This window comes from Urocitellus parryii, chromosome 7, assembly GCF_045843805.1.
Source record: "Urocitellus parryii isolate mUroPar1 chromosome 7, mUroPar1.hap1, whole genome shotgun sequence".
In the NCBI taxonomy this organism is placed as follows: domain Eukaryota; kingdom Metazoa; phylum Chordata; class Mammalia; order Rodentia; family Sciuridae; genus Urocitellus; species Urocitellus parryii.
In genome coordinates this window covers 121,092,393-121,106,289 of record NC_135537.1, presented here as the reverse complement: position 1 = coordinate 121,106,289, position 13,897 = coordinate 121,092,393, and the positions used below count along the sequence as shown (strand labels likewise).

The 13,897-nt window shown below is 34.1% G+C and overlaps 1 protein-coding gene across 1 annotated transcript in view; it reads left to right on the top strand.

Moving 5' to 3' along the window:
• Akap10 (A-kinase anchoring protein 10) overlaps positions 1 to 13,897 on the top strand; it is a 76,599-nt gene that overhangs the window by 41,117 nt on the left and 21,585 nt on the right. The window contains exons 9-12 of the mRNA XM_026411392.2: positions 1,166 to 1,310; positions 3,922 to 4,095; positions 8,849 to 8,958; positions 11,556 to 11,638. Of these exons, the coding sequence (XP_026267177.1) occupies positions 1,166 to 1,310; positions 3,922 to 4,095; positions 8,849 to 8,958; positions 11,556 to 11,638 (512 nt within the window). The remainder of the gene's footprint in view (positions 1 to 1,165; positions 1,311 to 3,921; positions 4,096 to 8,848; positions 8,959 to 11,555; positions 11,639 to 13,897) is intronic.

Sequence of the window (13,897 nt, the reverse complement as noted above, 5' to 3'; positions counted from 1 at the left end):
ATGATTTTCTTCATTTTGCAGATAAAGAAACTAAGGCCGAAAGAGGTGGTAATTTTTCCAAAAGATATTACATAAAAAAAGATTGTTAAATCTTGAAACAGTAAGAGTTTACATTTGATCTGGGGAGCCTGAAAATTCATATCATGAAGGAGTATTTACCAGTTTATTAATTACAACATGGGAGGCTCACTTTTTGTTGTGAAAATTTTGACTAGAAAAGAGTTTTCTTTATGCCGAGTCAGTGGCACTAGCACTAACTAGCAAGGTCCTGACTGGAGCTCAATAACCACAGCAGAGAACCTGCTTCCCACTGGATTCCATTTCACCTTTGGAGCTGTTATTAAATGAAGATGACTATGTGACATCCCACTGGCACCATCATTTTGCCAGGCTCATTGTGCCAGATTTGATTTTGTAATTCCCAACTTGTTTGTGGTTGTATGCATCATCAATCAGGATCATCAGACTTTTTGTATTTCTGTCAGAAACTAGAGATTATAAGCTACTCAAAAGTGCTTGGAAGAGATACTTTTTTTTTCTTTCCTGATTTAATGTGTTCTTTGTATCTACTTCATAATCAATTTACCAAAATACCAGCTACATTTTATCCCATCAAATTGGAAATCTTTGAGTAACCATTATTTACTCCTTTTCCTTTCTATGTCAAATCACTAGCAAGTCTTGTTTTCATGAAGTATATCAAATTCATCCACTTGACCCTTGGTAGCATTTTGTTTTGAATTCCTACATGTTTATTGCTATGCCTCCAAATTATGATGGTTTGTTCTTATTGTGTCATGTGCACAGATCTTTTCTCTTTTCTTACCTTTTTATAAATCCATTTCTATAAACTAAATTCTGAAAGAGGGCTAGGTGCCCATCAAATATGTGTGATTCTTTCCTTTACTTGGTCGTAGCTTGACTTTCATATCTCTTAAACACCAGCAGAGTTGACTGGACAGAAGCTAAGGATGGCTGGAAGGCAGGTAGGTAGGTTGCAAATTCATCCAGATATTTTTGACAAAGTGAGAATAAACAAAGATTATAGTAGAGCTGTCATCACTCTGCTCTGTGGTTCTAGGTCTGCAGCTGAATCAAGTAATGACAAGAATTTCTTATACTTGCTATGGAATTTGATTTTACTTTGGATGTCTTTCTGCCATAGATACTTCTCCCTCCAAGCCACACATCCTCTTGGATTTGATGATGTTGTACGATTAGAAATTGAATCCAATATTTGCAGGGAAGGTGGACCACTCCCTAACTGTTTCACAACTCCACTACGACAGGCCTGGACAACCATGGAGAAGGTAACCAGGATCTCCTAAAGTATTACAAGAAGTTTTTTTTAATAGTGGATCCCAGAAAATATACCATGGGAAAAAGCAAACATAACACAATAGTGGAAAATGGAAGCAGTATAACATAGTGACTAGGAGCAGAGGCCTTGAGTCTGGAATGAGTTTTAGTATATAAATTTTTATAGTCAGAGTGACCTCAGTTATTGAAATTCTGTACTGCCATTGTCTTCATCTGCCAAGAATTGCACAGAATCTAGGACAGCCTGTGAGGTTATATTGCTAATACATGGCATGTGTATACAGTTGGGAAAAGGTTAATTAAGCACTGTTACATAATATATTACACAAAATCTGAATTTCTGATATTATATATAAAGATCAAATCTTTGAAAAGCTGGAGGTAACAGAATATCACCAGTTATCTAAGGATAATTCTTTTTCATAGTTGAAATTAAAAATTCTATGAATTTAAAAGTCCAGATCTATAGCATATAAATGATGTTAACTTTCTGGGTTATAAAATTAAAATATATCCTGGCATGGTGGTGTATGCCTGTAAAGGCGCTAAGGCAGGAGGATCACAATGCAAAACCAGCCTAAGCAACTTAGCAAGAACCTGTCTCAAAATTTAAAAAAATTAAATACAGAGAAAAACAAAGTGCTAAGACAGTCCTTACTAAATGTTTATAGGTAAAGAACTTGCACTAATTTTAAAAACACCAGCAGGACCCTGGTAGATAACTGGGAAGAGGACAATAAAGACATGAATGATTCATTTAACAAGTACTTTGAATATTTCTATGTTAGTTGTTGGTGTTATGGTGGTGAATAAAAAAAGGTGGTTTCTGTTCCCTCCCCCAGCTTAGTCTATAAAGAAGGTACATATTAAATACAGACATAAATATTTACAAGGGTGCTAAGTGCTATGAACAAAAGCTTTGTAGTAAATGCAGATAATAAACATGGAGGCTTGGGACTGCAAATTGGTGCGGCCAATTTGGAAAGCAGTATGGAGATTCCTCGGAAAGCTGGGAATGGAACCACCATTTGACCCAGCTATTGCCCTTCTCGGTCTATTCCCTGAAGACTTAAAAGAGCGAGCGTACTATATCGATGTTCATAGCAGCACAATTCACAATAGCTAGACTGTGGAACCAACCCAGATGCCCTTCAATAGGTGAATGGATAAAAAAATGTGGCATTTATACACAATGGAGTATTACTCAGCACTAAAAAATGACAAAATCATGGCATTTGCAGGGAAATGGATGGCATTAGAGCAGATAATGCTAAGTGAAGTTAGCCAATCCCTAAAAAACAAATGCCAAATGTCTTCTTTGATATAAGGAGAGCAGCTAAGAACAGAGCAGGGAGGAAGAGCATGAGAAAAAGATTAACAGGGACGAGAGGTGGGAGGGAAAGGGAGAGAGAAGGGAAATTGCATGGAAATGGAAGGAGACCCTCATTGTTATACAAAATTACATATAAGAGGATGTGAGGGAAAAGGGAAAAAAAAAACAAGGGAGAGAAATGAATTACAGTAGATGGGGTAGAGAGAGAAGATGGGAGGGGAGGGGGGATAGTTGAGGATAGGAAAGGTAGCAGAATACAACAGTCACTAGTATGGCAATATGTAAAAACGTGGATGTGTAAGCGATGTGATTCTGCAATTTGTATACGGGGTAAAAATGGGAGTTCATAATCCACTTGAATCGAATGTATGAAATAAGAAAAAAAACCATGGAAGCTTATTCATCATCATTAGTAATTATTAAGTGGAAATAAAAACATTTGTGCATCACTTTTCAAATTTAACAATTTGAAAAGAACAAAGCACAAAACCCAGTTTTAGAAAGCTCATGTGGAAATAGATGCTTGATATATTCCTAATAATACAAATTAATAACACATTTTAGTGGTGTTTTTTTTTGTAAATTTTTTTTTTAGTCATAGTTGGATACAATACCTTTATTTTATTCACTTATTTTTATATGGTGCTGAGGATTGAACCCAGCACCTTGCACATGCTAGGCAAGTGCTATGCCACTGAGCCTCAACCCCAGCCCTGATAACATACTTTTGAAGGATAAATTGCCCATACATGCCAAAGTTAAAATTAGCTAAGCAAGCAGTAATATCCTGACAATTTATCTTAAAAAAATTAGTTCAGGGGCTGGGGTTGTGGCTCAGTTGTAGAATGCTTGCCTAGCATGTGTGGGGCACTGGGTTCTATCTTCAGCACCACATAAAAATAAATGAAGATTTAAAAAAGCAGTTCAGAACCAAAAATCAATATATCAAAAAACTTTAACATTTATCACAAACCAGAAAGATCTAGTTTCAGATTATTCTACCCTGTGTATGATTTTCTGCTAAGAATTAATATCAAGACATACAGTTTCTATGAGAAGTGTTTTTTGGGGTGGGGGCAACAAAATTGTATGTGTCATAATTTTAATTGCCAAGTAAATTGTACAGAGCAGTAATATTCAGGGTAACAGGAAGTAGTATGAACATTTGTTTTATCTGGTAGAATTACAGGTAAAATATGTTTATTAAAATATAGTTTTAGATGCATTTGATTTTTCAACTTTAAAATTACGTTTTTCCTCTCTTTCAGGTCTTTTTGCCAGGCTTTTTGTCCAGCAATCTTTATTATAAGTATTTGAATGATCTCATTCATTCAGTTCGAGGAGATGAGTTTCTGGGAGGCAATGTTTCACTGACTGCTCATGGTTCTGTTGGCCTTCCTGATGAGTCTCTTCCAGGTGGCACTGACAGTGCCGCTTCACAGGTAGTCACTGATTTGCATCTACCAGTAGGAAGATGTATACCAATCCTTTCCTTTAAATAGCAGTACTAGATCCTATTTGTAAGTTTTAAGTTATAGACATAAAAGAGAAAGTTAGCCTACTTACTATTTATAATCAAAGTATTTGTAGTGAATAACCATACACATTGTGAAGTATCTTACTGTTTTATTCAGGCCATTACTCTGCTAGACATTGTGGCTGTTCCTCTTACTAAATTCATTTTTAGCCTCTGAAGAGCTCTTTGTGTAATTGAGAAATTTTAATAACTAAATTTGGATGCTTTTTGTTAATAGAAAAGTGAACTCTTTAAGTTTCATAATATTGACCTTTTGGGTTCATTTTGAACTAGAATGCTATATTGTATATATTTCTTTGACTTTTGGGTTTTGGGGGGAGCATTAATCCTAAATCAAACCTTACCTTATTGTCTCCACAATCTCATGAAATTGGTTATTCTGAAGATAGAAAATCTAAAGGAGGCATTAAGAAGTTAACCAGTTTTTAGGCTGTGAAGTTAGTCAGTAGTAGAGTGCTTAGCTAGCATGTGTGAGATCCTAGGTTCAGTCCCCAGCACTGCCAAAAATGAATGAATGGATAAATATATAAATGAATGAATGAATGAATAGTTATTTTGTTAAAGTTACATATTGGTAGAACCAGAAATATTACCCTCCAGGCATTCTTAAACATAAGCTTTATAATATAACTTATTAATCTTATCACTATTGACAAATGAATAAATAACATGGCAAACTTGAATGCTGGGTCTTGGATAAGTTTTAAGACAGTACTATTTTACTGCTGTCAACAGGTTCTCTTGAATACTTTTTCTCCTTATTAAGTTTACATAGGGGGCAACCTGCTAAGTGTGGTTGCCATTTTGTTTTTTGATATAAACTAGAAGGGCTTGTTTTTATTTATTATTATTATTTTTATTTATCTTGGGTAATAGGATTGAACCCAGGACTTTATGCTTTTTAAGCATACTCTACCACTAAGCTACATCCCCAGCAACATAAAGTTTGTTCATATTTTTGCTTGGAAGTATACTACATACAGAAACCTGCACTTATATCATAACTATATATAGAATTTTCACAAACAGAGCTAACCCATGTAACTGACATCCAGATTAAGAAACAGAACATTACTAGCCAGAAGCCCCCTGGAGCACCTTCTAGTCTCTATCCTCTTCCCTGCCAGGATAGCTACTGTCCTGTCTTGACAGCATATACCTATTCACTTTGTAAATGAAGTCATATAATGTGTTTCTTTTTTTTTTTTTGGTATAGTTTTATTATAATAATTCACATTTATATTATATAATTCAATGGTTTTTAGTATATTTAGTATATTCAAAATTTTATCTTTTTATTCAGAACTATCTCCACAGTGAATCTTAAAGTATTTTTATACCCCAAAAGGAAATCCCATTTACTACACTACAAATCCCTGCTCTTCAGCCATAGGAAACTGCTAATCTATTTTTTGTCTCGATAGAGCCAAAGATTTGCTTATTTTGGATATTTCATAGAAGTGGAACCATTTAAGATGTGGCCTCTTGTGACTGACTTTTCATTTAGCATCACATTTTCAAGGTTCATCCATGTTTAGTGTGTATCAATCAGTTGGTAGACATTGAGTTCCCCTCTTTCTGCTATTATGAATTACGGTACTGTGAACATTTGTGTACAACTTTTTATATGGACTTGTGTTTTTACTTCTGTTGTTGTATTCACCTAGGTGTATTTTTTGAGCAATTGCCAGACTGTTTTCCAAGGTGACTACCATTTTGTGTCGCACCCACATTTTTTATGAGATTCCAGTTTATTCATTCTTATCAGAACTTATCATCTGTCTTTTTGTTTATAGCCACCTTGGGTATAAAGTTTTATCTCATTGTGGTTTTTACTTTCATTTACCTGATGACTGATAATGTTGCGCATCTTTTCATGTGTTTATTGGCCTTTTAAAATTTATCTTTGAAGAAAGTTTATTCGAATTCTTCACCCATTTTTACATTGGGTTGTCTGTCTTTTTATTATGACTTGGAGTAGTTCTTTTTATATTCTAGATATGTCCTTTATCAGACTTACCAGATAGTGATTTGCAAATATTTTCTCTGGTTTTGTAGGCTGCTTTTTTTTTTTTTTTTTACTTTATAGTGTTTTATTTGTTGTTGTTGTTATTGTTTTGTTGTTATTGTTGGATTTTGGCAGTACTAGGAATTGAACTCAGGAATTGAGCATGGTTGGCATGTGCTCTACCACTGAGCTACTTGCCTATCCCTCTTGATAGTGTCTTTTGAAATTCAGAATCTTAAGTTTTGATGAAGTCTAGTTTGGCTGTTTGCTTTGGTTGTACAAACTTTTGGTATTATATCTAAGAACCATTGCCAAATATGCAGTAACCAAGATATACAGTTTGCTGTGTTTTCTTCCAAGGGTTTTATATCTGATCCATTTTAAGTTAGCTTTGCATGTGGTATGAGGTAGAGGTCCAACTTCATTCTTTTTCATATTGATATCCAGTTGTCCCAACATCATTTGTTGAAAAAACTATTCTTACATCATTGAATCATATAGAAAAATCAATTGGCCATGTAAATATGTTTTTATTTCTGAACTTTCAGTTCTTTTCCATTGAACTATGTGTTTATCCTTGTGCCAGTACCACCTTGTTTTGAGTACTAAGTTTTGAAATCAGATAGCATTTGTACTGTAACTTTTTTCCCCCCTTTTTTAATTTTTATTTTTTCTTTTCATTTTCAAGATTGTTTTGGTTTTTCTGGATCCCTTGCATTCCATATGAACTTTGCCATCAGCTTTTTCATTTTGGTGAAGATTGCATGGAATCTGCCTTGGGGAGTATTCTCATCGTAAATCTTCTAATCAACACAGGATATGTTTCTATTTATTTATGTCTTCTTTAATGTATTCCAGTAACATTTTATAGTTTGTTCCCAAGTTTTTCTTTTTTCTTTTGTAGTAGGGCTTAAACTCAGGGTTGCTTTTACCACTGAGCTATATCCCCAGCTCCCCCCAACTTTTTAAAAAATTTTGAGACAAGTTCTCAGTAAGTTGTTGAGGCTGGTCTCGAACTTGCCGTCCTCTAACGATAGTCTCCCAGATCCTTGGGATTACAGTTGTGTGCTACTGTTCCTAGCCCATTTTTATTTCTGATGCAATTATAAATAGAATTGTTTTCTTAATTTCATTTTGGATTGTTCTAATATGCTGATTTTTGTGTGTTAATTGTGTGCTTTGAACTTTGCTAAATTTGCTTATTAGCTTTAATAGCCTTCTTGTGAATTCTTTAGGATTTTCTGTATAAAATCATGTTTCCTGTGAATAAGGATAATTTTCTTCCTCTCCATTTTGGATGCTTTGTATTTTCTTTTTTCGTCTAATCATTCTGGTTAGAACTTTTAGAACAATGTGAAGTAGGCGTGACAAAAGCAAGCATCTTTGTCTTATTTTTGATCTCATAGGGAAAGCTTTTGAGTTTTTCATCATTTAATATGAAGTTAGATGTGACTTTTTAAATTTATCAATGTTGTTTATCAGATTGAATAAGTTCCCTACTAATCTTAATTTTTTTTTAATTACAAAAGGGTACTAGATTTTGTCAAATGTCCTTTCTGTGCCAATGAAATAGTAATATAGGTTTCTGAGGTTTTTCTTTCTATTGATAAGTATTAAATTGATTTTCAGGTATTAAACCAACCTTGCTTTCCTAGGATAAATCCCACATGGTTATGGTGTTTACTAATCCTTTCAACATGCTGCCAGATGTAGTTTTGTTGAGGATTTTATATCAGTACTCATAAAATACACTCCATAATATGAGAGATTTGTCTTGGTTTTCTTGTGATATATGGATTTGATATCTGAGTAGTAATTGTCTCATAGAATTAATTGAAATGTGTTCCTTTCTTATGATGAATGTTTCTTTTCTATCTATGTGTCTTAGAGAGTATTCTTTTTCTCTATTTGAGTCCCCCTCTTCTCCATCACCAAAGCATTGTTTGTTTGTTAAATTATTTTGTTTATTTACTATATGCCTAAGTTATGAATATTAGGCTTGATTCCTCCCTTTTGTTATTTTAAACAGTGCTGCAGCAAATAATCTTGCATATATGTCATTTTGCATAAGTGTGAGTCTGTCTATAGTTGAGTTTCTAGAAGTAGAATTTCTGGATCAACCCATAGCTCTGTATTTCATGAAAATACCAAATTTAACTTGCTTTTTTTTGTAGGAGTGGGGTGTAGGAGGTAGAATGCTGGAGAGGAACATACTGTACTCAGCTAGCTTGTCATTCTAGAAAGGGTTCTTTAGCTTCTATTTTGTCAAACAGCCTCACTGAGAATCCAAAACATTCATGATCACCCTGTAAAAAGTTGGGCTTTGTTAGCTAAGATACATGTGTGGATGGATGAGAGCTTTGTACACTGGAAAAATAATGCCTGTAAGGATAGCACATTTGTCGAACTTAGGTCATTAAGAAAACAGATTTGGCATGTTAAATACATGTTTTACATTTTAATCTTTTGCTCTCCTTCAGTTAGTTTGAGAGTACATTTCAGAATTGTTGCTATTGAGTTTCTCAGTAGTAAAAGGATTGAGTGAAAAATCATACATTGAAGAAAATTTTGTATAGATCTGTCATAATCCAGACAAAGGACTGATTGTTTCCTGAATAATGTACTACTTATTTTATAATTTCTATTGTAGTCCAATGTGAAAAAAGCCAGTATTAAAATTCTGAAAAATTTTGATGAAGCGATAATTGTGGATGCTGCGAGTCTGGATCCAGAATCTTTATATCAACGGACATATGCAGGGTAAGCTTAGCTGATGTCTAGAATTTTTACAAATGTAAAGAATTTAGCCAGGTGTGGTAATGTACACCTATAATCCCAGCTACTCAGGAGACTGAGGCAGTAGTATCACAAGTTAGAAGCCAGCCTGGGCAACTCAGTGAGACCCTGTCTCAAAATAAAATTTTAAAAGAAGGACTAGGAATGTTGCTCAGTGGTAGAGTGTTTGCCTAGAGTCAGTCCAGGGCCTTATGCATGATACAACAAACAGAATTTACATATTTTAAAAATTTTAATTAAATTTATAGTGTGAGATTTATAATATATAGTGTGAGAGTAACATTGTGGCTAAAGTGAAGGCTCTGGAGTGACTTCTTGGGTTTTCATCTTGGCTTTGCTACTTATTAGCAAGCTGCTTAACCCTTTTGTGTCTCAGTTTTTCATCTGTAAAATGAGAATAATATTAATACTTCCTTGAGTTTAAGGGATTAAAGAAGATAATACATGAAAAGCATTTAAAATGTTAACCTGATATCTAGTAGGCACATCATAAACATTACCATCCTTATTCCACCAGCATATGCCAGATTAATGAGTGTCTTGGTAATATAGTCTGTCTCTTACACATTTTGTTTGATTCACATGTTAGCTATGTCAAAGTTTTGGTCTTAAAAACAAAAAGCAAAAAAAGATGCCAACATCATTTATTGTGGAGTACATAACTAGCATTTGGAAAATGGAATGTAATCATTTCTTTGTATTTAAGAACTAGGTTGTGTTCATTTTACCTGGGAAGAGAAAGACAATGATACATAAGATATGCCACTTACTGAGAGTTACTACAGACAAATCATAAAATCACTGCCTCTTCTCTGAAGATAGCTTAACACATAAACCTGTGTAGTCTTGATTACCCTACCTCAGCCCCTAACCTAGTCCCAACAGTACCATGAAGGAGGGTTTTCAACATGTTTAATTGCTGTTTATCAGAAAGTAACAGTGATTTGGGGGAAACTGAGGAGTCTTTGTTGAAGGAAGGGACTGGAGTTGTAGCTCAGTGGTAGAGCACTTGCCTAGCATCTGTGACACACTGGGTTTGATTTTGAGCACACATATAAATACATAAAGAAAATAAAGTTCCATCAACAACCAAAAAAATTTTTAAAATATTGAAGAAATTAAAATTTATTTAATTTCATTGTCTTTGGAAAGTACACTTCAGCTGTGTCAGACTTATAGTTTATAACTAGAAAATAGTGGATGATAAGCCTGAATGAGTTAATTCCCAAAGGTGAGATTTATTCTTAGGAATGGTTTATTTACATAAGAAAGTTTTATCAATCGTGAAATGTTTACCTCTATATTTTTGTGTGTATAAATGTATATTTTAAATAATGTATAAAATGGACCCAAAAAGAGAAATGATAATTTTTCTTCATCATTTTAAAAGTTGGTTTTCATTTTTGTTTTAGTTTTATGATTTTAGCATCTTCCTGAAGTTTTTCTCAAGACAAATTTTTATCAGTTGGTATATTGGCATACGTATGTGCCATGAATGAAATGAGGATTTATTAAGAAGAATACTTCTAAGGGCTGGGGATGTAGCTCAGTGGCAGAGTGCTTGCCTCACACATGTGAGGTACTGGGTTCGATTCTCAGCACCACATATAAATAAGTTAAAAAAAAATAAAGGTCCATTGACAACTAAAAAAATATTTTTAAAAAGATTATCTGTAAAATAAAGTCCCCTTTATCTGGAATAAAATTATACAGGTATCACAAAACTTTCTTCTTTTAACCAACTTTTAATTACAAATAGATTATTCTTATAAAAAATTAAATTTACCTATAAGTTTAATGTCTTCTAATTTAACGTACACCAATATTTATTTTCTTTCCTTCTTACTTAGAGTAGTCACTGTTACGTTATGGTTTCCTTCCTTCTTTCCTTCCTTCTCTTTCCTTTTTAAAAAATAGTACTGGGGATTGAACCCAGAAATGTTCTTTCAATAAAGTTTTGAGACAGGATCTTGCTAAATTGCCCATGTTGGACTAGAATTTGTAATCCTTATGTCTCAGCCTCCCATGTCACTGGGATTACAGACATGGTGCACTCTGCCTTGCCTATTTGCTTATTTTTATGTAATTGATATTGTGCTCTATTCTGTGTCTTGTGCTATCATTTACAATTTTTTGGTTTTGCTTATTTGCTTGCTTATTTGTTTTGTTTTGTTGTTTTGGGGGTTTTGGGGGTTTTGGGTGCTGAGGATTGAACCCAGGGCATCATGCATGCTAAGCATACACTCTACAGGGAATTACAACCCCAACCTCTTCTTTATAATGTATTCTGATCATTGTTAGAGCAAGTCCTACTTCTTTGTTCCTTCTTTTAGAAAATTGTTTATTCTTGTGCCTTTTCTCTTCTGCATGAATTTTAGAACTGTGAATTCCCTATTTGTCATGTTTCATAAACCTTTTTGAGATTTTGAATGAAATTTAATTGAATTTGCTTTCTGTGGAGGAAGGTTCTATTTTCAGTAAACTTTTTAAATTTATATGAAATGCTTAAAAACGGATTAAATTCTAGCTATTAGAAGTTACATATAATTTTTCTTATGTAGGAAGATGACGTTTGGAAGAGTCAGTGACTTGGGTCAGTTTATCCGAGAATCTGAGCCTGAACCCGATGTAAAGAAATCAAAAGGTTTGTGGTATTTTTATACTTCATATTAAACCTTTGCTCATGTTACTCACTGGCTATAATTGAAGGACCGCTTAAGTTTAAACTGGTCATAACCACCATATCTTTCACCCTATGTTTACATTCACAAGTTAGTTCAAGGGCTGAATGAAGTTACTGAACTGGCTTTACCAAAATGGAAGGCAGAGTAGTGAGAAAAGATTGCTTACCTTTTTATTTAGTGGCAAAATACCCAATCCACATTAGACTCGAGATTTATCTTTATTTTATTAAATTTTCACAAAACCATTGAAAATTATTATGAGATATATATGGAGAATATTAGTAGGTTGAAATTCAGATCCTTACTTCGTTTAATCAGCAGAAGAGTGGCTTGATCAATTCTAGAGTTAGACTCATATCTTTTTTTTTTTAAGTGCTTTTGTGATTGATTTTAGCTTCCAAACAGTTGATTTATACAGGAAGATTATAGAAACAAATGTGAATCCATTTGGATATGTGATTGGCTGACAATAGTGTCTTGAGTAAAGGATGCTAACTTTATTAAGTAGAAAGTACTCCATTTTAATAAGTGTATTTAAAATTAAGAACTATTGTTAATCTTTCTATTGAATTTAATAATACTAAATTCCTGTTACGTTATCCTATTTTTTTAACCCAATTACAGCTGGGTGATGAATTATACTGCTTTATTTTGATGAATGCTCTAGGTTAGATCTACATAGTTGAAAAAAATGCAACCAATTTTTTGAAGCAATTAGAACAGAAAAGGACCTATTACTGGGGCTGGGGATGTGGCTCAAGCGGTAGCGCGCTTGCCTGGCATGCGTGCGGCCCGGGTTCAATCCTCAGCACCACATACAAACAAAGATGTTTTGTCGGCTGAAAACTAAAAAATAAATATTAAAAATTTTTTTTTAAAAAAAGGACCTATTACTTACTTGACCTTATTTATCCATACAATTGATTCTATTTATTTTCTGTTTTGTCAGAGAAGTCTCAGGTCCTCAGTTAAGAAGAATGTAAAGACTAAGGGAAAATATAAACACTTTATTCATCAAATTGGTTGTTTTTTCCCTCGCCTGTGCTAGGGATTAAATGCAGGACCTCAGGCATGGTAGGAACGTATTCTCTCTGAGCTAGTAAATCACTGAGCTAGTATCTGCAGCCCACTAAATGATTTTTTAGTGCCTCTGTATACTAATATTCACTGAGCATGTTAGAAGGTGCAGATCCTGTCCTCAGGAAACTTACAGTCTAGTAGTTACGTGTCTTGTCTTGGGTAAAAGATGAATATTGGGAAGAGATAGCCTTGAAATAGAGGAAGTGCTGGATGACCTCTGTGAGACATTGGCCAGGAAGAACTCTATAGTGTCATTAGGTAGCATTTGTCAATGAGGATAATGGGGTCTCCAGTATTAACAGAACAATCTCTATTTAATTTTTTTTTTTAAATCTGGTCTTATACCTCTGAAAGCTCATGAAGCAATGTTACTACTCCATATACAGATGTTGGAAATATTATAGGCATAGCATAGGAATTGGGAGTTTGAAGTTAGCTTGTTTTATATGAAGTAAGATATATTATGAAAACAGATACACAAGAAATTTTTTCCTAAATCATGATCTCTGCTCAATCTCTTTATGCTATTCATTTATTCTAAAAAATTGATGAGTGCCTATTATATATGTCTACTGTTCTAGGTCCTGAGAAGAAAACAGAATTTTTTTTCTTATAACTTAAATGATAGTGAAGGAGACATTTAAGAGATAATACTGTTTATGTACATGTTTGTAAATATGAGCATGTGTGTGTGTGTGTGTGTGTGTGTGTGTATGTGTATGTAAGCATAAAAAGTAGGGTAATGGGTTGGCAGAGTAGTGGGTAGTGGTATTTGAATGGTCTTCAGCAAAGGCCTCACTGAGGCGACAGCATTTTAAGTAAAGATCTTAACCCAATAGGGGAGAAGCTCAGGCAATATCTGGAAGAAGAGTGTTCTTGGCTAAAGAAACAAGGGACAAGACCATTGTGGCTGGAGTGCAGTGAGCAAAGGGATGAGTGGTAGAAGGTGAGTGAGAGACCATGGCAAGGACTGGAAAGTATTGGGGAAACATGGGAGGTTGGATCAGGGAAGCAATGTAATGTGACTTATGTGTTAAAGGGATTGCTCTGGCAGCTGTTTGGAAATAAAGTGTCGAGCTTTAAGAGAGGCAGAGAAACAAAACATTCTGGTCAGAATCTAAGTAAGGGAGGATAGTTGT